This window comes from Manduca sexta, chromosome 21 (assembly GCF_014839805.1).
Source record: "Manduca sexta isolate Smith_Timp_Sample1 chromosome 21, JHU_Msex_v1.0, whole genome shotgun sequence".
Classification (NCBI taxonomy): domain Eukaryota; kingdom Metazoa; phylum Arthropoda; class Insecta; order Lepidoptera; family Sphingidae; genus Manduca; species Manduca sexta.
In genome coordinates, this window is record NC_051135.1 from 13094814 (window position 1) to 13122603 (window position 27790).

General features: G+C 43.9%; 1 protein-coding gene and 1 non-coding gene across 2 annotated transcripts; both read right to left on the reverse strand.

Annotated features, from left to right (window-relative positions):
• Positions 1–1878: 1878 nt before the first annotated feature.
• LOC115446971 lies at positions 1879–27528 on the reverse strand. The gene is given in 42 exon segments (XM_037441158.1): positions 1879–3068; positions 3410–3592; positions 3779–3965; positions 4784–5310; positions 5366–6285; positions 6383–6676; positions 6873–8432; positions 8510–8607; positions 8842–9020; positions 9212–9339; positions 9707–9880; positions 10080–10261; positions 10476–10637; positions 10838–11021; positions 11287–11574; positions 11848–12054; positions 12374–12500; positions 13278–13364; positions 13805–13857; positions 14119–14263; positions 14531–14641; positions 15481–15647; positions 15919–16012; positions 16179–16553; positions 16926–17071; positions 17410–17592; positions 17769–17928; positions 18209–18337; positions 18590–18717; positions 19188–19410; positions 19647–19800; positions 20144–20279; positions 20642–20787; positions 21183–21352; positions 21632–21837; positions 22102–22250; positions 23289–23434; positions 24841–25049; positions 25515–25797; positions 26347–26528; positions 26531–27157; positions 27231–27528. Coding segments are annotated over 42 exon segments (10077 nt in total). The 5' UTR covers positions 27264–27528; the 3' UTR covers positions 1879–2833.
• Positions 4189–4262, reverse strand: Trnai-aau. Its single transcript has one exon. It is a non-coding gene; the product is annotated as a tRNA-Ile (tRNA).
• Positions 27529–27790: the final 262 nt, after the last annotated feature.

Consider the following 27790-nt stretch of genomic DNA (forward strand, 5'->3'; position numbering starts at 1 on the left):
CTAAAGTTTGATACATCTTTTTCATAACATAAATTTAACTGTATATTTTATAAATAATTTAAGGTTTGTTAGTTGTTGTTAGTTATAATTTATTTTATGTAAACATTCTTGTCAATTTAGATCTGTTTTTATTTATAATATAGCTCGCTTTAGCGATGAAGGAAAACACAGTGAAGATCATACTTAATATGTAGATTTCGGAGGTATACGTAAAATGTGTGTTTGAAATGCTTAGTAATAGTAGCTATTCTGAAATTCACAATTTATAATTAATTTGGCAACTGTTCAGACAGTTCCGAATAGAATTAAGATATATTACTTATTACAATATTTCCAAATTCATTTATACTTGATACGATTTTAGAATAGCTACATTCCATAAATCTAATAAGATAACAGTCATTTATTTTACATACAGTGCCGTAATTAGGAGCTGCTCAGGGAGCCAACTTAAAGGAAGCACTAAATAATATCATTAACACAGTCCATGAAGTAATAAATATATTTAAAGAGAGCACAATTCCTCATAGACCCTAATTACGTCACTATCTGAATACGCTAATTTATACATAATATTAGCGTTAATACGGATGCAATAGTTTAAAAAGCAATATGTACATACAAAACTGTGATATTCCATAGAAACAGTCAGGGTACTAATTAACGGGGCACCAATTTATTTAATCATTAATTTTGTTTGACTAGAATCAGTCTAGTGACAGAATTTTTAACCTAATTTCGCTTTACGATATTTGGTATTCAACGATCGAGAGATTTCGGCAGTTTAAATTTAATTAATTTTAACTTCGCTCATAGGTACCCTAAAGATTGTAAACCTAACTCTAAACTGAACTTTTCATAATTCTTATACACCAAATTGCAATCAATTTCAGGCTTAACAAATTTCTCCCTTTGCCTAAAGTTGTGGGGATTATTGCCCCCCCTGACTTTTACTCAGTACATCCTGTAACATTTTAATGATATTATAAATCCTCCATGCCCCATGGAGAATGCCCACCTGTGTTTGGAAGTCCGTCTCGCATAATTTATTTTAGTACTAAGTGAAAACTACAGAAAGAGAATGAATAACTTACATTCAAATAAAACAACATTTTTTTTATTGTGGGGTTTTCGTACAATTTCAAAATGGCGAAAATGGAATCAAGTACAGTCTTATTTAATAAAAAAAACCGCAACAAATTTCTATGAAATGAACTGGAGTCATTTGTAAAAATATTTTGTTAATTAAAAATAAATTCAAAGGGCCATACACTCGTCTTAAAGAGTGGGTCAAACTTAGGCATTCTCCTTTAAATATCGTATAAATAACTTAAAATATGCGCTCTTAACACTATTAATTTAGGAAGCAAGCGTTGAGATGAGACGTCATAGCGTCATTGGTTTGAGCAAAAAAAATTACAACGAATCAAATAATACCCCCTTTATTAAAGTCGGTTAAAACCATATTTACCCAAAGCCAAATAAACAGGTTAAAGTTTTCGTTGCGCATTCGAAAAGTACTCCTCAAGGAGTCAATGTAAATCAAATACCGACTGAACATGACTGTCAAGCCCTTTAAGGCGATACCTCAAGGTCCATTTTCATACATTTTGTTTCACCTTTAATCTGGGTAACTAAACAAGTATTGGCAAGTAAAGAATTTAAATTCACGTCTAGTTAGTGATTAGTTCTCGCAGTTGAAGAAAAATGTAAAAATAATTAATAATCATGGATATTTCTGCCTTTAAAATTTCGTCATATTAAATTTTTAAAGGCCGAAATATCCATGATTATTAATTATTTTTACGTTTTTCTTCAACTGCGAGAACTAATCACTAACTAGACGTGAATTTAAATTCTTTACTTGCCAATACTTGTTTAGTTACCCAGATTAAAGCCGAAACAAAATGTATGAAAATGGACCTTGAGGTATCGCCTTAATATAGGGGCCGTTCAAGTATTACGTAACGCAATTTTTTAAGATTTTTGAAGCCCACACCCACCCATGTAACACGCCGTAACGTTTTCCTGCCCTCCTCCAAAAGTTATATAACTCTAAAGTGAATTTTTTTTTGGAATATTTACAATTTTTTTAACACAAAATACCCGAATATCGCTAAAATACCTTTGGTATTGTGTTTTAAAATAAAAAAAAAAACAATGTTACATTACGCTTTGTACGAGAACCCCCCTCCCGCTTCTGTAACGCATCGTAACGTTTTACAAGAAAAATTGCGTTACGTAATCATCATCATATCAGCCACAGGAAGTCCACTGCTGAACATAGGCCTCCCCCAAGGATCTCCACGTCGACCTGTTGGAAGCGGCCTGCATCCAGCGACTTCCTGTGACCCTAGCCAGGTCGTCCGTCCACCTTGTAGGCGGGCGTCCGACCTTTCGTTTGCCTGTACGTGGCCTCCACTCTAGAACCTTTCGACCCCAACGGTCCAATACTGGAACGGCCCCTTATTTCGAAAGAATATTCTACCAACCAAAATACTGTGTTCTCTCCGCTGCCATGGTCTTTAGTTTTCACATAAATACATAGATCTCACACCGAACACAATGTCTTTTAATTATACACATATTTATCCTACGATATGCTTTCAATATTACAAATAACGTAAATATTTTTTTAAAGACACTTAACGTAAAATGAGTAGAGTATAAACATTTAAAAAAAAATACATATCGTCTTAGCCTTACAAAATTTTTTTTTTACAGCAACAATAAAATTCTCCTCAAAGTGCGATATAAAAAAGTAGCTCTCACTGGTAACTGGTAACACTATAAAAAAAATAAGTACAAAACCTCTGAAAAGTATACAAAATGTCTATTCCGAGCTGGTGGTATCCGAAGCTAGTTCTAACTCCAGTTCGAAGTAGACGGTGTGTTTGGGGTACAACCTGCACGCCAGGCGCGGTAGCCGGTCGAGTGTCGGCGAGGTGCCCCACGTCATGACGTCACTGTACGTGTTACCCATGGCCTGGCACGCGGCCTCGTACGCGCGCGTCGCCGCCTCGGATGGCGTGATGATGCACTGCGACAGACGGCAGAGGAGCCGGTGTCTGCAACAATGATGCTGTATTAGTGGCCATCGTACACTACGTGTTGCCTCGACCAATAGTACTGAAGTATCTCCATTGAGCTTAAATCACGAGCCAATCGTATTGTAAAAATGAAATATTATGAAAGTAAAATTATTAATACTAAAATTATTTTATTATAATGATAATACTGTTTCTTAAATTCCTTTTAAAATAGTTCGAAAATTGTTGGGCAAACTTGACTTGAATTGTTGGCTTAAGTGTCTTCCAAAAATCGTGAAATATTTTTGCTAATGAATGATATACTTTTATGGATGTTGTCAAATTATAATAATATAAGAGGTTCAGTGATGTGCATATACCCGAGTGTGGGCCTGTCGTTATCGGATTGCATGGTGACGAAGCGCAGCAGCGAACGGCGCGGTGGGTCGGCCCATCGCGACAGCAACGCCGCACATGCGCCTGCGCACGTGCCTTCACGGCACTGCACGTGCCCACGACCCACGTAGCACATCCACACTGCTAGAATCACCTCGTCTTCCACGCTGTAGAAGAACAAAAGTTTATAGATACCTTCTGCAACAATTCTTTTCATCGGTATACTCCTAGTAGGTAAATGTAAGTTTCTAAGCCTGAGACCTTGCGCGGTTGCCCCGTGAGCACCTCCTAGAGCTGTTGCTCATTAGGCCAACGTTAGTATAATTTCTCATAGTGCATAGTGCAGTACTCACAAGTTGAACTGCGTGGCGGCGAGTGCATCGAGCGCGTCCTGCGCTCGGTGGTGCGCGTGCCGGCGCGGCTCAGCCACGAGCGCGCAGCCGTACGCGGCGCGCAGACGCCCGCGCGACACCAGCGCGCCCGCGCCGCGCCACGGACACGCCGCCCAGCGCGCGCACACCGAATGCCACCCGCCCGCGTCTGACACACACGTCATATACAATACTAAATATTCTATAATCAAATATATTTTCTCTATCACACTGGGTATATTTAACCAGTATAACTATTTCAATTCTAGACAAAGGAAAAATAAAAAAGACATGAATAAAAAAATAACATATTTTGTAGAATTTACATATATAAGATAATTTAAATAAAAACACTGCAATTAATAAAATATAATTGAAAATAAAAGTCATTATGGCCCATGAGGGGATCGAACCCGCGACCTTCGCGTTATTAGCACGACGCTCTAACCAACTGAGCTAATGGGCCGTTATTTATTCGGTCAAAATTACGTAGTACCATCTTGTCACTAATCTGTAGATATTTTATTATTTATAGGCGCCTATACTTTTACTTAAAAAAAAGCAAATGTATTAAAACTTTAACGTTATAAATGAGCAACCAGAATTTTTATTTATAAAAATAAACAGTGAAATTTATATTTCCACAATTCCTGCATAAAATTATGGACACTATATACTAAGTCACAAATACTATGTACATCACACGTCATTTTGGTGCTCGACAATGAATGCTAAATGAGGTTAGGAGATGATTATTCATTAAATAACAATAAGACAATAAAAACTATCAAGTAGTATAAATATTAAATTACTAATGGAAAATAAAAACCCAGAATTATGAATCAATGTAAATCTTAACCAAAAATTATCCGCCGTCCGCCGCGCGGACCATGCGAGGATCTGTCGAGCGGATCCACTGCTCCCACACCTGAGATTGTACCGACCACAGTCCACAGTCCACACACATACAACAGCAAGTCCACCCACCGTGATGCGCGAGATGCGCGGCCACGGCGGCGTCAGCGAGCGGCGCGAAGTACTCGAGCACGGTGAGCGCGCTCACGGCCGACAGCGCCGCGCGGACCATGCGAGGATCTGTCGAGCGGATCCACTGCTCCCACACCTGAGATTGTACCGACCACAGTCCACAGTCCACACACATACAACAGCAAGTCCACCCACCGTGATGCGCGAGATGCGCGGCCACGGCGGCGTCAGCGAGCGGCGCGAAGTACTCGAGCACGGTGAGCGCGCTCACGGCCGACAGCGCCGCGCGGACCATGCGAGGATCTGTCGAGCGGATCCACTGCTCCCACACCTGAGATTGTACCGACCACAGTCCACAGTCCACACACATACAACAGCAAGTCCACCCACCGTGATGCGCGAGATGCGCGGCCACGGCGGCGTCAGCGAGCGGCGCGAAGTACTCGAGCACGGTGAGCGCGCTCACGGCCGACAGCGCCGCGCGGACCATGCGAGGATCTGTCGAGCGGATCCACTGCTCCCCACACCTGAGATTGTACCGACCACAGTCCACAGTCCACACACATACAACAGCAAGTCCACCCACCGTGATGCGCGAGATGCGCGGCCACGGCGGCGTCAGCGAGCGGCGCGAAGTACTCGAGCACGGTGAGCGCGCTCACGGCCGACAGCGCCGCGCGGACCATGCGAGGATCTGTCGAGCGGATCCACTGCTCCCACACCTGAGATTGTACCGACCACAGTCCACAGTCCACACACATACAACAGCAAGTCCACCCACCGTGATGCGCGAGATGCGCGGCCACGGCGGCGTCAGCGAGCGGCGCGAAGTACTCGAGCACGGTGAGCGCGCTCACGGCCGACAGCGCCGCGCGGACCATGCGAGGATCTGTCGAGCGGATCCACTGCTCCCACACCTGAGATTGTACCGACCACAGTCCACAGTCCACACACATACAACAGCAAGTCCACCCACCGTGATGCGCGAGATGCGCGGCCACGGCGGCGTCAGCGAGCGGCGCGAAGTACTCGAGCACGGTGAGCGCGCTCACGGCCGACAGCGCCGCGCGGACCATGCGAGGATCTGTCGAGCGGATCCACTGCTCCCACACCTGAGATTGTACCGACCACAGTCCACAGTCCACACACATACAACAGCAAGTCCACCCACCGTGATGCGCGAGATGCGCGGCCACGGCGGCGTCAGCGAGCGGCGCGAAGTACTCGAGCACGGTGAGCGCGCTCACGGCCGACAGCGCCGCGCGGACCATGCGAGGATCTGTCGAGCGGATCCACTGCTCCCACACCTGAGATTGTACCGACCACAGTCCACAGTCCACACACATACAACAGCAAGTCCACCCACCGTGATGCGCGAGATGCGCGGCCACGGCGGCGTCAGCGAGCGGCGCGAAGTACTCGAGCACGGTGAGCGCGCTCACGGCCGACAGCGCCGCGCGGACCATGCGAGGATCTGTCGAGCGGATCCACTGCTCCCACACCTGAGATTGTACCGACCACAGTCCACAGTCCACACACATACAACAGCAAGTCCACCCACCGTGATGCGCGAGATGCGCGGCCACGGCGGCGTCCTACGAGCGGCGCGAAGTACTCGAGCACGGTGAGCGCGCTCACGGCCGACAGCGCCGCGCGGACCATGCGAGGATCTGTCGAGCGGATCCACTGCTCCCACACCTGAGATTGTACCGACCACAGTCCACAGTCCACACACATACAACAGCAAGTCCACCCACCGTGATGCGCGAGATGCGCGGCCACGGCGGCGTCAGCGAGCGGCGCGAAGTACTCGAGCACGGTGAGCGCGCTCACGGCCGACAGCGCCGCGCGGACCATGCGAGGATCTGTCGAGCGGATCCACTGCTCCCACACCTGAGATTGTACCGACCACAGTCCACAGTCCACACACATACAACAGCAAGTCCACCCACCGTGATGCGCGAGATGCGCGGCCACGGCGGCGTCAGCGAGCGGCGCGAAGTACTCGAGCACGGTGAGCGCGCTCACGGCCGACAGCGCCGCGCGGACCATGCGAGGATCTGTCGAGCGGATCCACTGCTCCCCACACCTGAGATTGTACCGACCACAGTCCACAGTCCACACACATACAACAGCAAGTCCACCCACCGTGATGCGCGAGATGCGCGGCCACGGCGGCGTCAGCGAGCGGCGCGAAGTACTCGAGCACGGTGAGCGCGCTCACGGCCGACAGCGCCGCGCGGACCATGCGAGGATCTGTCGAGCGGATCCACTGCTCCCACACCTGAGATTGTACCGACCACAGTCCACAGTCCACACACATACAACAGCAAGTCCACCCACCGTGATGCGCGAGATGCGCGGCCACGGCGGCGTCAGCGAGCGGCGCGAAGTACTCGAGCACGGTGAGCGCGCTCACGGCCGACAGCGCCGCGCGGACCATGCGAGGATCTGTCGAGCGGATCCACTGCTCCCACACCTGAGATTGTACCGACCACAGTCCACAGTCCACACACATACAACAGCAAGTCCACCCACCGTGATGCGCGAGATGCGCGGCCACGGCGGCGTCAGCGAGCGGCGCGAAGTACTCGAGCACGGTGAGCGCGCTCACGGCCGACAGCGCCGCGCGGACCATGCGAGGATCTGTCGAGCGGATCCACTGCTCCCACACCTGAGATTGTACCGACCACAGTCCACAGTCCACACACATACAACAGCAAGTCCACCCACCGTGATGCGCGAGATGCGCGGCCACGGCGGCGTCAGCGAGCGGCGCGAAGTACTCGAGCACGGTGAGCGCGCTCACGGCCGACAGCGCCGCGCGGACCATGCGAGGATCTGTCGAGCGGATCCACTGCTCCCACACCTGAGATTGTACCGACCACAGTCCACAGTCCACACACATACAACAGCAAGTCCACCCACCGTGATGCGCGAGATGCGCGGCCACGGCGGCGTCAGCGAGCGGCGCGAAGTACTCGAGCACGGTGAGCGCGCTCACGGCCGACAGCGCCGCGCGGACCATGCGAGGATCTGTCGAGCGGATCCACTGCTCCCACACCTGAGATTGTACCGACCACAGTCCACAGTCCACACACATACAACAGCAAGTCCACCCACCGTGATGCGCGAGATGCGCGGCCACGGCGGCGTCAGCGAGCGGCGCGAAGTACTCGAGCACGGTGAGCGCGCTCACGGCCGACAGCGCCGCGCGGACCATGCGAGGATCTGTCGAGCGGATCCACTGCTCCCACACCTGAGATTGTACCGACCACAGTCCACAGTCCACACACATACAACAGCAAGTCCACCCACCGTGATGCGCGAGATGCGCGGCCACGGCGGCGTCAGCGAGCGGCGCGAAGTACTCGAGCACGGTGAGCGCGCTCACGGCCGACAGCGCCGCGCGGACCATGCGAGGATCTGTCGAGCGGATCCACTGCTCCCACACCTGAGATTGTACCGACCACAGTCCACAGTCCACACACATACAACAGCAAGTCCACCCACCGTGATGCGCGAGATGCGCGGCCACGGCGGCGTCAGCGAGCGGCGCGAAGTACTCGAGCACGGTGAGCGCGCTCACGGCCGACAGCGCCGCGCGGACCATGCGAGGATCTGTCGAGCGGATCCACTGCTCCCACACCTGGAGGTTATATTGCAATATAGTATGCATTTGTCTACCCATTATAAATGGAGGCATATTAACTATGTGCAACTCACCGGCAGCGCTGCCGTCGCGGTTGGCTCGATGCACATAATGACTATCGCTCGGCTCAGTAGGTCTTCCGTTTCTCCTTCTGAACTCTCTAAGTGAGGTGCTGGAAAGTAATATTGGATTAATTAGCTTTAGCATAATTATTTAGCATGCACAGTCCGACCTAGCATTTCGCAAATAAAATAGTTGCTGTATAAAACTAGCATTTGCCTACGGCACCACTCATGAGAAAAAGTTTTTCCGAGACAAATATTATTATCTTGGGACAATAAGTAGCTTATAGACGTAAAATTAGAATTTAAAGTTTAGAATTAGTTGAGGTAGCTGTGTGTCGTACCGACGTCGGTGATGTCGAGCAGCAGACGGCGGCAGTGCGCGGGCGCGTGCGGCGCCAGCGCGGGCTGTGCGGCGGCGCGCGTGACGCGCGACACGCACGCCGCGCGCGCCTCGCGCCGCCGCGCCGCATGCGCTGCCGACACGCGCGACACGCGCAGCCCCGCCGCGTGCAGCACCACGCTAACACACACACACACATACACAACAATTAACGACAGACTATACGCCACCTCATTAAAACACTTGCTATTTTTTTTTTTACTTTAAGAAAACATCAACTCTCAAATAATACAAATGCCTGTACAAAAAATATCTATATCAAACTTTCACAGATATTGCAATTATAATAACTCATTGAAATGGGGCCTTACTTGTACTGCAGATCCTCGTGATAGGGCCTTGCAGTTTCCGTGTGCAAGGAGAAATAATACTCCAGCCCCTGTTCCAAAGAATGATCTGGCAGCTTCCACCACGGTAAATATGTCGCCTCTTCGAACGTCTGTCACCAATTTTTTTTAAACAAAAATTTATCTCACAGATGGAATATATTTGCAAAGAAACATAATTCTCGTTTTAAATGATTTTGAAATCGCTAACAATCGACTTTAAATACAAATACAATGCTCGTATTTGACATTTACTTTACATAAATTATAGCAACATTATAACAACAGATTCGCTCGATATCAGAACTAAATAACGTCATCTACTCATGAAAGTAGTTGCATCAATTTAAATCGATAATATTCGAACACAATGATCAGATTGATCGCGCAAAAACAATATAAATTCATAGCAGTGATATCGATTCCTAACGCCTGTATCGATTTATAACAATTACATCGATTCCCATTCGTATCGCTCACCTCCGGATAGTGTGGCAGCGATGTGCCGGTGAACAGGTACAGCAGCCGCACGAGCCTGGACTTCAGGCCGGTCTCGCTGGAATCCTCCGCCCCGGGGTGCATCCACGTGTTCGCGAGGGTGTACCGCCACGTCTGGCAGCACCACGCCTGCAGCACGCCATCCGCGTTACTCATCTGCAAAAGGACAATAATAGTCTCGTGATATATCACAATTAAGGATCTTTTTGTTACTTATTATTACTATTAAGTAGTATGCAAAGTCTTTTGGGTTTGGGGGTAAGGGATAACATTATTAATAGATTTAATATTTCTGTCTCAGATATCTCTATTAATACTTAATTGTTGTAATATTGAGTGGTAAGTGTGTAGTGACCTGCAGCGCGGTGTTGAGCGTGTCGCCGCGGCACCACTGGTGCGTGGTCCAGGGCAGGCGCGCGGCTTGTTGCAGCAGCAGCGGCGCCTCCGCACGCGCCTCCTGCGACGTGCCCGTCAGTGCGCATGCGCACGTGCTCGCGCACCACACCCACGCCTGCTGCAGCACGCTGATCTCAGAGCCTGCATATGAAAAAAAAACATTATACTCAAACAACTTACGACATATCCAGGGAACGAAATAATTCAATAAATTGTAGTTAATAAAATAAATCCCATTTTGGAATTTGTTAATTACACTAAACTAACATTTTTATTACAACACTGATTTTTTTTTCAACCTTATAAAATAATAAAATGGACTAAATTAAATGAGTAATTCAGCTGTATATCAAACCTCGATACTCCTCAATAATGTGCAATAACGCGTCTATGAAGCGCGCCACCATCGGCGTGTAGTGGTCGACGTCGTCGCTCACCGGCAGCAGCGACGGCGACGAGTACGGCATCACCCACGGAGACCACATCTCGCACGCCGCGCCCCATCCGTACTGAGCCACTGGGGCAACAATCATTTTGATACTAATTTCATCAGACACAAAGTGTCCTTTACTGAACACAGATCTCCCAAAAAATACTGTACTAACATTTTTATCATACGTAACTTTAGACCATTTACATAGTCTGTGAATTTGATTCAACTGATGCTATTAACAGTGGTGTCCAGATGGAGTATGAATAATAATGTAACAGTGGTACCTCTCTCGACATCGTAGCTGTGCGCTGCGGCGGCGCGCACGAGCGCGCGCGTGAGCACGTACATGAGCTCGGCGAGCTGCGGCGCGTACGGCGCGTAGGGCGCGGCCGCCTCACCCGCGCGCACGCTGCGCTCGCCGCGCGCCGACCACCACGCCGTGCCCAGCTCGCGCAGCATGTGACCCATCTGAACAAGGGGTTGAAGCTATGGATATAAGCTACTTCGTTGTACAGACATATAAATATGTAAATAGTAGACATTTTTAAACCAGATTAAAGATAATAGTATTTGCGTCAAATATCAATTATTTTATTTTATGTGGTATGAGTTAGCTGGCCATCCTCCTGTAAAGTTAATTAAAATTTTCTAATATTAATTGAATACATTTATAATTCAATTTATATTAAGTACGCTTACTGACTGCGTTAATGACATCTTATGGTTTATTGACCTGATCGAAGGGCACAGTATCGAGACACGAGTCCGCGGCCCGCACGACGTGCAGCCAGTGTTCGGGCGGCAGGTGGCGCAGCTGCGAGGCGCGCGTGCAGCGCCGCACGTGCGACACGAACTCGCGGCCGTCGAGCAGCGCCGCCGCGTGCACGCCCACCAGCTCCAGCGCCACGCGCTGCAGCTGCGTGGGGGACGCGCCCCAGCGCACCGCCGCGGCGCCCAGGGCGTCCAGGATGTCACGACGCTCTGACTGCGTTATAGTGCCCGACCAACGGCCCATCTCGAACTACAAGTAGTAATATGGATTTGCAAGCAAATTTTTGAGGAGCTACGATTTTGATGGCGTCAAGTATAGCATCGTTAAATAGTTAAGCCCTTAGTGAAGTATATTTGCAAAAATGTTTCTCGTTCACTCTCAAATTTAATTATATTACATTTACTTATTCCACTACTATAAAACCACCTTCCTAAATGTTTTCCATAAATTTGCGAATTAGTAAAATATTTAAAAAAATCTAAATAATTATTAAAAAAATGAAAATTAGAAATATTCTCGAACCTTCGAAAGGCAGCTAAAGAGCAGATGCTCAGGCAGCGGCGCTTTGAGCACGGTGATGTAGACGTGGGACCAGTGCACCGGCGACAGCAGCCGCGGCGCCACCAGCGACGCGCACTGCGCCAGCTGCGCCTCGCTACCACCACCACCGCCGCGACTCCAGCGCGACACCAGCTCCACCACCACGTGCCCGTCGCGGCTGATCCAACACTGACACACCCAGGAACAATTTATTATAGGAGCGATCAATCTTCACCTATACATGATTTACAACTCACAGTGGTCAGGTGAACTCAGGTAGTCAGAATATTTTAACACATTACACGTGTACAATAGTATTGACATTTACACTATAGTCCAGTCAACAAGCTAAATTTATTTCGCAACGTGTGAACGTGTTACGCTAACACAACATTCTATAGAAAGATGTGGGAAACCACACGGAATGATATGGCTCACGTAATCGATTACACAACAAAATGCTGAAACAATATTAAGGCGTGTTCATGTTTACTAAGATTGTTTTTACCTCAGCTAGCTGCTGCATGGTGTCATTAAGCGCTTGCCGCGCGAGAGTACAGGTCTCCACGACTCCCGTGCAGCGCCACAAGCGCTCCGCCACCAGCGCTGCAGTTGCGCTGTCCCGTACGCCTCGCCTGTACATTATATAAATCATCATGCTGCATCCGTACATGAACACTCGTGAATCTATCTTAAGTACTATTGTATTTAAATTAAAACAAATTTCCATTGGTAAAAAAAATAACATAAAATCACTATAATAAGTTAAGCAAGTCACTAGTCAGGCTTTCAATAGTAATAACAATAATAGACCCTTATTTTCTATGTATACTTATACAGCGGAATATTTATTTGACTTAATAAACATAAGAATAACAATAATAAGAAACAAAAACTCTAAACCCTAGACCGCTTCCCGTAAAACCTTTGAGTTAGTACTAGTACTAGATACTGGAGTAACTAAAGGCCGTTTTTTAATAAACAATCCCAATGTTAATCTTTAATCCCAACCCGAGGATAAGTCAATCAAAATGAGTAATTTATAAACATCAAAAAACACTTTATTCTGATTGGTCCATTATTGCGATGGACTGAGAAAAGTTAAGTAAATTGCTGGTGGTAGGATATATTTTATATCCGCCCGAATAGTGACCACCGTACACAAGATTTTAAACCCGACATAGTGGCCCACGTATGTGTTTAGTGGGATCAGCCAGTGTATATTTGGTTCCAACAGGCCGGCATAATTGTATCGACTGCCGAGAGGTAATAATCTCTCGTCAGTCGACACTATTGGAGCCCGCTCCACTTACCATAAGGTGTAGTGGGATCACATTACCGTACCCGTTAAAAAAAGGGATTAGGATCGGTTATTGTAAACGCCGGTATATGAGTAACAGTTATGTATGTACCTGGCGAGTGCGTGCAGTGCGGCGGCGGTGCGGGCGGCGAGCGGCCGCGCGCGCGTCATGCGCCGCACCGTACTCATCCACCGGGCTCTGGGGGGGGGGCAACATTCATACGAATTATATTTACAAAGCCCTATATTATTGTAACTAGCGTTGTAAAAATTGAATTAAAAAAATAAAGTAGGTAAAAATTAAAAAAAAAAAACATTGTATGCTCTATGTATCTTTCGGAATTATTGAAAATATTCACAGAAAAAGACTTCATATAATTCAATTTGCTCCTCAAATACGACATAGAACCTTGTAATAGTTAACCAGCAATTATGTCGATAGCTCCTTGTAAGCTTCACCAATGTATTAAAAACATAAACTTGCTGTTGAGTTTTGAAATCTTGGCATCTCAAATTCTTATTTACTAAATTAATTTAGCAATATACTGGTTCTAAAATGTGCTATTTATTTAAACTAAAAATGTTATAAGTAAGAGTGTCCATAGAAAAAACTATATCAGGGAAAAGTTGTTAGCTTACCTATTCTCTCGGATGCCATTTTCCGCCGCCGTGGATATACACCACTCTTCATGCTAAAACATTACGATTCATTCATTAAATCTTAAAACTCCACTCACCACAAAAACTCTACACAGCTCTACACAACTCTAACAGCCATTAAACATTAATAAGTACCAATCTCAATAAATCTTATGTAATAATGATTTTTACAGATCTTTGAACGCAAAGCTTATCATTGATGAACATTTCACTTCCATATATATTCTCGTGCACTATATAAACTTAAAAAAAATAATAGGTAACATAAAACAGAAATAAAAAACAATACATACTGGTATAATGATGGTAATAGGTTTGCACTTGTTAGCGCACTGCCGTTTGACGGGTGGCAGGGAACGGCGCACGCGCAGCCCGCTCACCAACTCCCACAGCTTGCTGTCTAAAGTCGATATTTGCGATACGTCCGATGACCAATCTCTATTCGAATAAATATCAGAAAAAAATAATATTTTAAGCATATTCCACTGAAAATATATAATAGAAGCATAGACTAAAGCGTAACGAAGTGGACTTCAACTAAAGCTAGATACTGCTATTAGGAAAATATTAAAAAAATATCATACCTAATGGTGACAAAAAAAATATTATAAATGTTAATCAAACCAATAACTTCGCTGTCTTTGGTCTTACAATAAATTTTTATATTTTAGATGCCAAAAAACTGTCTTAATTCTATCAACTTACTGTGCCAGACTTTGGATATCCTTCAAGTGTTTATCGACGATAGAGAACAAAGTACGAGAGTCTTTGATATTGCTGTCTTCAATGGGCGACTTTATGGTTGTCCGTCGTGATCTAGAAAGTGGTAGAAAAAAATAGTTTTTATATACGGGCAGGGTAAAGTGACTCCACTGCACCTGATGGGAAATGGAATGGGGTCCAGATAGTATTGAATAATAAGAAATGATTATCCATCGCCAGTTGAAATAATTATGCCGGCCTGTTTAAAACCATACAAAAAGTTAAACAAAATCAAGAGTTAACACAAATTTGTCAAAGAGACTGGATAGAACTAATAGTTCCATAATACATTGTACAAGAGCAAATCGATGGTAAGCAAGAAACCAGTTGTCATATCATAAGCCACAGAACATACACATCTCAACTTCAAAATATACTTACTAGCCTACTTCTAATATAGATAGAGGCATAAGTCGTGAGCACACTCGTGATTGGTCGGTTTGGGATCTAAAGCACCGATATTTCGTGCGATGGTCTCTTTACTGCCATTTTCAATGAACGATCCAAATCGTTTTTTTCGATCAATCTCAAAAATGTACCAATGAAAAAATGTTTTTTTTTCACATGCTTACAAATGACTTATTTTGATTGGTTCATTCTCGGAATCGGATTGAAGATTGAGATTGGGGTCGTTTATTAAAAACGTCTGTTAGTCGATGGTTTTCATCTATTATTTTACACGTGCCATACGGCTAGTTTACACTTAGGTCCAATTTATATAGGCTTGCTTGCCTCTGGCATTGCAAAATCCATGGGCGATGGTTGCTGCCTACCATCAGGCGGACCGCTTGCTCGTTTGCCTATTAAGGCAATAAAAAAACCCCGAGCTCTGACACCATCACATCTGTGCTCATGACTTACCGGTACCTTAAAATAATTAAATCCAAACTAACTTTTTTTGCGATCGGTCCCTGATCTTGAGAATGGCTTTGACAGCGTTCTTGAAAGGAGTAGACGGTTCAGGCAGCTCTACTACTGCGGGCGGTGTCGTGGGTGAGTCCAGGTCTACGGGCGATGGCCGACTGCGGGCCAGGGCGACCTGCCAAGCTGCTTCTAACGCCTTAGATAAAAAAAATGTAGAATCATTTTTTTATATTTCCAACTGCTCCCTATCATTCGTTTCAATATCTTGATTAGTTTTTGTTCGTAATAACTCGTCGAACTTCACTGTTTTGTGTCGTAAAATGCGTGCCACTATAGATTCTTACAGGAGTTGTAGTGACGTCATTATTATATAACCAAAAGTAAAACATTAACTGCAAATGGCAATAGGGTTTAATGCTTTAAAACATTACCTATAAAGCGTTTTCAATTTCTAAACAATATGTCACCTGTTCAGGAATGAACCTCGCTATGTCGGCGTGATGTTGAAGCGCGCGCACTTTGTCGCCCTCTTCCAACCAACGCAGGTACTCGCGGACCATCCTGAGCAATACACGAAACACTAAATTAATATAAATCCCACTATTAAGTTATTATCAAGCTATAGTTGAGTTCCTTTGCAAAACAATTCGAATTATTAAACGAAAATGATCGTAAAAAATATTACAGACAAAAAATCTTTGCAACAATCGAAAAAAAAAACACTTACTTCTCTGCACCAATATGGTAAGTGATCAAATTGTGTTGCTTCCTCTTTACATCATCAGTCTTGACATATTTATTCTTATCTTCTTTTTTAACATCTTCGTCCTCCACATCAGAATCGGAATCACTTTCAATCGGTTCACCAGTGAAATCGATTATCGTCAAACTCGGGAATAGACTATCATCGGATCGTTTGGGTGATTTCTCTTTTGTAATAGTCGATGTAGATTCTATGGATGTGTTTTGTTCTACTTTCAGTCTTTCTGCTTCGTTGTGGTGGTGTGTGGCAGTCTCTAGAAGGCGTTTTTTAATCTGTGCTATTGTTCTAGATTTTATAATACCACTAAAAAACAGTGGACCGATCGGTTCTGATTCGTTCCTGGAATACAATTTGTTCATAAGAAACGGCTGGTTCTTAATTACATTTATAGATGAGGAATGGTACAAAGAATAATTTAGACTACTTTTAATATAGGCGTTTGATAATATAGACACGTATTGCCGTATATTAGCAACGGTGACTTAAAATATTTTGTATACATACATTACGATATTAAGACAATATTTTTATATACGGCTGAAAAGAGAGAGATGGAAAATGAGCTGAATAGAGAGAGATGGAGAAGTCTCGAAAAAGTCGCAATAATTTTTTCAGACGATTCATAACCAGGACCACTCCGTTAGGAGTGTACGACTGAGAAGAAGATTCTATAAATGGCAATTAATTTTATGGAGTAAGAAGACATCTCACGGTTCCCCTGGCGCCCTCTCCAGATACAGATGCATGAACAGCCTCCAGAGCGTGAGGTGCGCGGGGTGGTGAAGCGGTGCCGATGAGGCTGCGCTTGCGCTCCTGTATATCGTCAGCTCTTCGGAGCTCATGCGTGCGTCGATTTGCTGTAACATTCAGAGAGTAATGAGAGAGAGACAGTATTTTTTAAAAGAAAATTGTTTTATTTAATTACTTTGATATTATGATACCAAATAGACACGTAATGTTTGATGTCTGACTGCGAACCGTCTAGACAATATGTAATACTATAAAAATTCAAATGGCGTAAAATGCTGATGATACAATCTAGTGTACACACTTGCCCGTACAAATGACGAGGTAGAATGAAATGAGTATTTGTCAGAGATCAGTTTGTTTGATTTGGCATCTATATTGTCGAAGGAGTAAGTGAGTTGAATCGTTTGTGCAGATGAGAGAGAAGTACGAGTAGTATGGTACGTACGTGCAGCGCGTTGTCGACGTGTATCTTGGCGGCGGCGCGGCGCTGCGCCTGCACCGCCCGCAGCAGCGCCGCGTGGCGCCGCGCGCTCGCCGCCTGCGCCGCACGCAGCACCGCCGCGCACACCAGCGGCGCCGACCACGCCCACCGCACCGACAGGTTGATCAGATCCTTAGAGTTCTCCTCCTGTAACGAAACTATTTATAGTTTCCCATTGCAGGACGGATCCGGATCGAAGGACCAAATATACATACAGCGCCGTTTACATTTTAATTACATGGAATTTTAATCACCACTTAAAACATACTATATGATTGCGAGTAAATCACCGTGTATAAGGAAAAAATTCAATTCAACTATACCTGGACTAGCGCGGTGGCGTGCGCGTCGATCGTTGCCCAATCCCTGGTGGCGAGCGCGGCCACGTCGAGCAGCACTAGCCCCTGCGCACTGCTGGCACTATTTACTATGTTCTTGCCGAAGAGAGCGTGGGCCCAGGCCTGCAGCAGCCCCGGCGTGTACCTGGACAACGATGTAATATGGATGCATATTAGACTTGATCATCGTAATTATCTTTTTTCCTTTCGAGAATTGAAACATGGGAAATAATTATAATTTTATTTTGGTATAGCTGAAATAATAATTTGAAGTTCTATACGTCCTATTATTATGGTATACCGGTGTGAATATGCTGGTAAATCTTATTAGGTACCTTTATATCGCCAGAATCGACAACGTCATTCATCCTAAGGGATCTCTACCATGTGTAAGCCCCCCCTTCCTCAAGCTCAGCACAACTCACTGTTCTCCCTCGACGTGCTGCAGGATGACGCGCAGCAGCAGGTCGGCGCCGCTGACACAGCCGCGGCCCAGCGCGCGCTGCACGAGCGACGGGCCCGAGCTCAGCAGCGTCGACAACACCTCGCTGAACCTGACACCATGATTTTATCAGCAGGAATACTAGTTAACATACGGCTCTCCCCCAAAACTCAAGTCCAGAGTGTTAACATTATAATTGTACAACAAAACAAACACACATCACACCTTTATCCCCGAAGAGGTAAGCAGAGGTGCAACCGGGACACCTACTATTCGCCAAATGTGTTCCGCCTCTCATGACACCTATCACGTGTTAGTTTATTATTACACTGTATTTAATATTACGTATGATAGTTGTACTTACAGTGGCGTGTAGGAGACGGACTCTGGCGACTGCGCCATGACGGCCATGAGCGGCGCCGCACAGTGCACGGCGTCACGCGGCCGCACCGCGCTCAGCCGCCGTAGCGCACACACGCCCTCCGAGCAGATCTGCGACAACGGGCATGCTATCATAGCTTGCATTTAAACATCACCAGAATAAATTTATATTATATATGCACATCATTATTCACCTAAATAATACTGTAACTATCTAACGTTTAACGGCACAACCAGGGGCCTTATTCTCTATCCCGCACGTTATTTTAACAGTGTGTAACAAGCACGTAACACAACGCATCATGTTTTGGACTATAGAAATTGGCTTACAGAATACCATTCCACGCACATTTCACGAAGATAACATGACACGGCCGCGTTACGCGTTTACACTATCATACAGAATAAGGGCCCAGTAAGAGCTGCGCTATAGAATGACTAATCAAAGGTACAGCGTTCCGATGCCGTCTCATGCATTGCATATACAATGTCAATCGTAGTTTCTTTATTGCATTTAAGATTGAACAGTGAAACTTTTTTGTCTTTTGACCATAAAGGTTCCTAAATACAACATAACTAACCAGCGGTATGCAATGCCCCCAGGCCGTGGCTAACAGCGCGTGCGCAGTGCCGAACATGTCTTGGTGCTGAGGCGGCGGGTCGGGCGGCGGCACGTCGTGCGCATGCGCATGTGAATGGCGGTGAAGGCGCAGCGCACGCAGCACGCGCCAGCGCGCCTCAGCACCCGACACCCAACCGCATAGCCAACGACCTACTGTCAGCTGGGACTCTAGCGACACGCCCCTGAGGACAAAATTATTTTAGCATCTCATGGTACAGATCGAAGCATGGATCGTGAGCGCACTAATGATTGGTCGGTTTGATGTTTCGCGCAATTGGTTTCTTAGTCGATGCCCATTATCTATTCGTTTAGATGCGCCATGCGGGTACTATACACTTTCGTCCAATTTTTACATACGCGACCTCGCTCCCCCCACTGTTCATCTGTGCTCATGACCTGGGCCGTATAATGTACTCACGTATGCGGCGTGTAGTCCAGGTTGAGTAGCAGGTGCTGTATGAGATGTTCGCAGCGCAGGAGCCAGTCGTCGAGCAACGCTCGCAGCTCACCGCTCGTGGGACGCCACACACCTACGTTCAGCGCAGTTACTGCCCACGGCTCTATTGGGTCCGCTACGAAAATATTTACAGGGTGTTTATACTTTTCACTTGATACAGGATGTTCTCGTGTATAAGCTAAGGTTTTTAACAGGGTACAATATCGCAGATATTCTAACTTTTGGGATAAACAAATTGTATTCTAATACAATATGAAGTGTACTCTTTCAGTGGTAGAGAGTACACGCAGTATTAAGTCCGACTATACCCATACATAAAAACCATAGAAAATGTAGTATTATTTTTTTATTAAAAATTCATCTTATTTTTTTTTATATGTGTTTACATGTAGTGCAATTATATAGATTAATGTATACTGAAGTGTATAAGACTATGCTCTCTTGGTATTGGTACTCACTGTGGTGCAGGTCGGCGAGCGTGTGCAGCGCGATGGTGTAGAGGTAGGGGTGCGCGCGCAGCAGCCGCGGCAGGCTCGCGCGCGCTGACGTCACACACCCGCTCTTGCACTGGGACGACTTGCTTTTGAGGCACGTCTGCAAATATGTTCACTCAGTGCAAGTTCATATACATATCTAATGACATTATCTCCATGCGTTAGGGAATACACAAGTAAAAAAAAAATCAAATATTATTCCTCACTCCTAGATCCATTCCGTAGCATACCGAAATGATACATTTATCTGAATCAATCCTTTACAGTCACCATGATCTATTGAAAAAATAATACTGTCAGAGAAAACATGGCCTGAACTGATGGATTTAGAAACATAAAACTTTGCAAAACAGATTAAAAGAAAGTATTTTTGAAAATCAATTTCTGGAAAGGTTGAAATGTATCAGGTACGCAGAGAACAGATAAAACAAAATAAACTGGATAAATATAAAAACAACTAACCGTAAATAGAAAATCTAACACGGTCCTGGCTAGCTGGTGGTCATAGGCGCGATCTATCGCCGCCTGTGCAACCATGCGCACGCGCATCTCGCACGACCCCACCGGGAGATCTATTGACAACGACTCCACATGTCGCGGAGATTTATCTGCAATAATACAAAATATATAACTATCAACATTCATGCTGACTGCTTTTATATCTGCGGAATAAAAGAAAGTCACATAATGTGCCACAAAATGTTTCTAATTTTTATGATATATTATGAGTATTTCTACAACACAAATTCGAAATACGAGTCCACAAGGGTAACTCTCTTCGGCTATAATATCAGAGCATCTAGAAATTCAATCCACTCGAGGCGATCTCTTACTGACTACCATTAGATGGAATAAAAATAACTAAATAGGGTAGTGTGGACATACAGTTACAAAAATATAAATATATTTTTATATGTAATGAAAAAATAGCACAGATCATACATACACAAACATATATAAATATTATAGTCTATCAATTGTGTGTTACCTGCAAGTCACTCACCATGTAAAGCCAGGCCCAGTGTGACGCAGTAATCCATAGCGGTGTCATCAGCCAGGAGCGAGGCCGGTAGCGAGTCCAGTTCCTCGGTCCCGAACAACAGGAAGCCAGCAGTGAAACACGCTTCTAACTCCGCTATGATCTTGCCTTTTAGTTCTTCAGTATAGAATTCTCTATTGTAAAATATAAATAAGGAATATTTTGACATCATATATGCAACAAATAGTTGACACTATTTTACTATTTTTTGTAATTTTTTTTTATTAATTAATGTTATAAAGATAATCCAAAACTATATTCATAGTATTAAAATATTTTTCTTATTAGGTCCGTTAAGAAATATTTATACCTTACAAAGATTTCGGTATATGTAACTACCAACTACACAGTATAAATAAAGGTAATAATATAAATATTTTACTTTGGCATTTACTATAATCAGAGTGTATTACCGTGAGCAGTGATGCAGACCCGCCAGCGCGTGCAGCGCTGCGTTGGCCAGCGTGCGCAGCGCTTGTTGCAGGCGAGCGTACCGCGCGTGCGCGAGCGCGGCGCGGCTCAGCGCGAGCAGCAGCACGCGCACACCGCAACACGCGCGCACCACTCCGCGCGCGCCCGCGCACCCGCCCCACGACTCCGCCTGCGCCTGACTTACGTCCTGTAGGCAAAAAATTACAGATATTCATATAATCGACTTATTTCGACGATCATTCAAAATTAATTAAAAACACTAGTCCATTAGATAATTAAACAAACAACTTATACGATGCATATTTGTTTATTTTTTTTCATCGTTGGTATATAAAAAGCACTTTTATAACAAAAATTCACAAACACAAAATCTTAATGCGCTGCGTACATCCGACAGCAAGACAATTACTCGACATAGCTTAAAATATATTTCACAACATTGGTAACATACCACATGAGTGAAGAGTAGCAGCCTCGACACCAGGTCCCTCAGCGGGAACGCGTACAACAACGCGAGTAGGTCGCGCTCGCGAAGAGTGCCGTCACTCACCGCACCACCGCTGCCGTGTTTATCCACTTCTTCCCATACTTCCTCCGTTTCTGGAATAAAATATTTTTTTAGTATACAGGCACCCAAAAATTTTATTTTGCAGCTGTGAAATTATTTCCACATAAAGTATGGATTAATGAGACATGATTGTTCCTCCAGTCAAGACAATATTTATGCCAATGTTCCATAGTGACAGTTGACATATATCCTATACTGTACTGAATCAGGACACCTTGGTTCCTAAACTCGTTATTGATAACAATATAATTTATAAAAAAGTATTTTTTTATAAATGGAAATCATTCGCTTGTTGCTAAACGCTATGTCTGGACATAAAAAATAACAGTTTAGAGTTACAAAGTACAGTAGAGTAGCGCACAACAATACACTGAACATGTTGTCCTGAGACATTAAAGGACAGCTATTTCACTGATTATGAACTTCCAATTAAAACACAATACTTGATGTTACACGCCGCATGTGGCCAAAATGATGAATACAGCCTTAACCCCCTTAGTAATGAAGAACGCCCGCGCGTACCAGTGGGATGCAGTACGGTTTTTCTTTTTTTTTAATTTTATAGGGGACAAACGAGCATACGGTTCACCTGTTGGAAAGTGATCACCGTCGCCCGTGAACATCTGCAATATCAGGGGGCACAAAGATGCATTGCCGGCCTTTTAGATAGGAATACGGTCTTTTTTTTAAATAGTTATAGCTGGTAGTATTATAATATTACACAGCAATTACCGGCACGGCAGCGCCCTAAGGTCCTGGGCTCGAATTCCGGATTGGACAAAGTGATATTTGAGTTTTTCTGTCAATATTAGACCGGAGTCTGGTATTTGTGCCCAATATGGCGACAGGCTCGCCCTCTATCACATCATGGGACGGAACACACTTGGCGAAAAGTGGGTACTCTGGTTGCGCTCTTCATACCCCTTCGGCGATAAATGCGTGATGTGTGTGCATTTAACAGTATACCTATAGTTACCTACCCGAAACTTTTGTATATGATTGATTCTTCAATAACCAACAGTTCAATATTCCCGATAACGATACACCATATAAGCTATAATAGTTTTCACCCTCTGTACACTCGACCGCAGTGTCCAACTGAGGCTTTGGTCTCGCCAGCAAGATCTCCAACAACGCGATTACTCGAGCGGCCTCCCCGCTGTCTTCAACGTTCAGACGAATGTATCTCGACGCCCATTTAACTGAATGGGATTGTCTGAAAAATATTCAGATCTTAAATTGTTATTTTACAATCATAAAGTAGTATTTTACAGAATTTTACTGACTGATTAAATTTGCAAAAGATGAAAAATTGATATTGAATTTGTATATTAGCAAAATACAAACACAAAAAGGTAAAACGAATCCTGGTCTTTCACATAGTGGCCACAAGCATATTAACTAACTTCTATCTATACTTCTATACTATTATATAAAGCTGAAGAGTTTGTTTGTTTGTTTGTTTGAACGCGCTAATCTCAGGAACTACCGGTCCAAACTGAAAAATTCTTTTTGCGTTGGATAGCCCTATGTTCGTGGAGTGCTATAGGCTATATATCATCACGCTATACCCAATAGGAGCGGAGCAGTAATGCCTAATCTCAGGAACTACCGGTCCGAACTGAAAAATTCTTTTTGCGTTGGATAGCCCTTTGTTCGTGGAGTACTATAGGCTATATATCATCACGCTATACCCAATAGGAGCGGAGCAGTAATGCCTAATCTCAGGAACTACCGGTCCGAACTGAAAAATTCTTTTTGCGTTGGATAGCCTTTTGTTCCTGGAGTACTATAGGCTATATATCATCACGCTATGACCAATAGGAGCAGAGCAGTAATGGCTAATCTCAGGAACTACCGGTTCGAACTAAAAAAATCATTTTGTATTGGATAGCCCTTTGTTCGTGAAGTGCTATAGGCTATATATCATCACGCTATGACCAAGAGGAGCAGAGCAGTAATGGCTAATCTCAGAAACTAGGAGTTTGAACTGAATAATTCTTTTTGTGTTGGATAGCCCTTTGTTCCTGGAATGCTATAGGCTATATATATCATCACGCTATGCCCAATAGGAGCGGAGCAGTAATGGCTAATCTCAGGAACTACCGGTTTGAACTGAAAAAATATTTTTGTGTTGGATAGCCCTTTGTTCCTGGAGTGCTATAGGTTATATATCGTCACGCTATGACCAATAGGAGCGGAGCAGTAATGAAACATGATGCAAAAACGGGGACAATTTATTAGTTTTGAGCGCTTCTGTTGCGTGCGCTGCGTAAACGGTTAAAGTTATGCAACAATAATGTATGACGGGATTGTACCTCTTAAAAAGTTCTACAAAAATATATCATAAAACAAAGTCCCCGCTGCATCGGTCTACCCGAACGTGTTAAAGTCAAAAACTACCCAACGTATTAGGATAAAATTTGGTATGGAGACAGTTTGAGACCCTGGGAAGAACATAGGCTCCCGGGAAAATATATAGCGTGACTTTTATAACGGAAAACTTTAGCCCGAAAAACTTTATAACGCGGGCGGAGCCGCGGGCAAAAGCTAGTGTTTTAATAATAACCCTCTTTACATTTATTTTTGACCAAGCTATAATTTAAGTAAACCTAAGCATACCGGAACAAATGATGTATCAGGAACAACAGCTGTCTCACGTCACTAGCATCTAGTAGTGCGCCAGCTAGCGCGCACGCCCACCGCTGCAGCGCGCTGGCGAGCGACGCGGGTGCAGTGTCACTCAGACGCAATGCTTGCAAAATCAACGAGAGTGCGTTGCGAATCTCCGCTTTACTGCCGCGTATCGTTTCTGATATTAGTTCTTCTATCTGCATAAAGACAATCTATGCTATATCCAGTTATCTTAATGTTTGAACTTTTATGTAATAAAATTAATAATTGAATGATGGCGACTCTGCATATCGAAGTAAACCCGGGACAATTCTTGTGCGCTCAGTCTCTACACCGCATGTACGACCTTGCACTGGAGGACATTTGCTGTGGCCCTCGGTACACAGTTTAATGTGTATATCTCTTGGTTGGATATTCACATTGAAGCCTATATCCTTCTTTCTCCCCTCCACCCTTCCTAACACAAGGCTTTTGCCCTTCCCCCAGTCTCCCCCTCCCCCAAAAATCCCTCCAAACTTTTCCAGTAGTGCCACATGCGCGCTCAACGTATTAAATAGCGGACCTCGCCCATTGAATACAGAATTCAACTCAATAGCAAAAATCTCAAACCACACACTTCCAAAAATTTTATTTTTGCAAAGTAAATACATATCATGGACTACCTGACAGTGTGCCAACAAGGCTGCATGCTGATGATGGCAGTAAGAATCCTGCACATCCCTCAACAGCGACTCCAGTCTCATCTTAGCTACAGGTAGCTTTTCTTTCAACAGCTCAGCATGCTCATAGATAGCTTTGATGTATACACTGGCACCGCACAGACACGGCTCTGATATGTTTATGTTGCGCTTTTCTATTTTCCACAGGGCATTTCGACTCTTCTCTTCATCTTTCACTTTGACAGTTAGTTCGTTGCGCTCGCGTTCCACTGCTATTAGTGATGATCTGAAATATTTTTTTTTATTTAAAATTATTATTATTTTATTTTTATTATTTTATTATTATAATCTTTTTCTTTAAAACCATAATATTTACTAGGTAAATTGGTTCCTCTTTTGTAAATTTCCATCTGGATAACTATTATCACTACATTCGCTATACCCAATTGCAAACAATTGTATACAATACAGATCAAGACTGAAATTTCATATAGGTAGTCCCAATAATTAAATCCAAGTATTGACAAGTGTTCTCTTGTTGAATCCAGGGAAACAGCTGCCCACACTTGTTTCTCCTGGCTATGCGTATTTTTGCTTATCTCATGATGAAATTGTATAAAGTAAGTTTTTTCCCTATTCAATGAACACTAAAATCCTTTTATCCAAGTTCCAAAGTCCAGGTAGTCTTTATCAATTACCTGGTAATGGCAGCATAGCAAAGGTAACATTATATACCAATATGACATACAATAATATGACAATCGCTGATGTATCAATTTCATACAGCTATCAAATTACTAAAATACACTTATATATTTATATATATGGTTCTTACCTGAATGTAGACAATAAATCCACCAGAGGATGGTCAGGTCCGATGACAGGTCCATTTTCCACTAAAGCCTCTTCTCTTTCACTCATTGCTTGCATTTCTGCTATCTCTTTCCCTCCAAACAACCTTACAGCATCTTGTATTGACATACATTGCGTTTTAGGCTCAACGGGTTGGGCAACTTCTATTTCACATATAACCTGTGGCGTTTTCTTTTTACCTGTGGCACTTCTTCTAGCACTGGGGCTGATGGCTGCACATCTTCTAAGCTTTCTGACGTTTTAGTATCCACAGCTGGTGTTCCTATTTCAAGTAATTCTGAACTTGTTTCTTTACTTTTTTGAGTATTTGTGTTTTCAGGGTGTTTCAAATAGGCATCAGGATCTTCTAATTCCTTCTTTCTTTCCTCACTCACTTCTGTTATCTGAGATATGGCCATACTTTTTAGTTTACTAGTCATGTTTTTATAGCCAATTTCTAAATCAGTAGTTGTTGATACTCCTTTATCAATATTTTGAACATCAGACTCGTTATCAAGAATTTGTTCACTTTTTTCTATATTAGAGATGTCTGAAGAACACATTAATACCTCGGATGCTTCAGATTCGTTTTCAATATGAACTTTTAATTTTTTTGCCTTCGAAACAAATTTACTCGGCGTGTCTGCAACCTCCACTTTGGACTCCAAAATTTGTTCTTCACTTTTCAGTGTAGAAATATTTTCCTCTAGTGTGGACTCTTTACTAATACTGGGAATTTCTGGAGTATCATCAACTATTTCCGTTCTAGAACGTTTATCCTTGGACTTTTTCTTCTGCGAACATAATAAGGGCTCACTTTTGGTCAAACATTTTGTAATTTTATTAATAATATTGCTAAGAACTTACCTCTTTACGTTTCTCTTTAACTAAAGTAGCCATTATTGTTAAACCTTGTTATTATACCATCAAAATTATTAGGCTCTATTAATTACGTGTTTATTCACACTGAAAATAGTTTCTTTGTTGTGTTTTTCGTGTTTTACGCTTTTGACATAAACAAGCAATCAAAACCAATTAATCAATAAGAGCGAGAGAAAGTCCCAAATTGTATAGTGCCAGCGCGAGAGAAAACATACATTTATGCTGAATAAATAAAAATAAATTTGCGATATGGAACGATGTTTTTGACAGTCAGCTGTGTGCACGCAGCGCAACCAATACAATGACTAAATATAAAGAGGACAGGCCTCAAAAGTTAGCTATATGAATAAGTTATATTTATGTTAGGGAAATCGACGCAGAATTGTCAATATATATGTCTATCTCTTTTACTCAAAGCTTATTTGGAACGCAACAAAAAGACAAAAATAATTGCTTTCTTCGCATATGGCACTATTTCGTTTACTTCAACACACTGGGACCGCCTTGCGGCAGAAACGCCATTTTATGCTGGGCAGTCGGCAGGT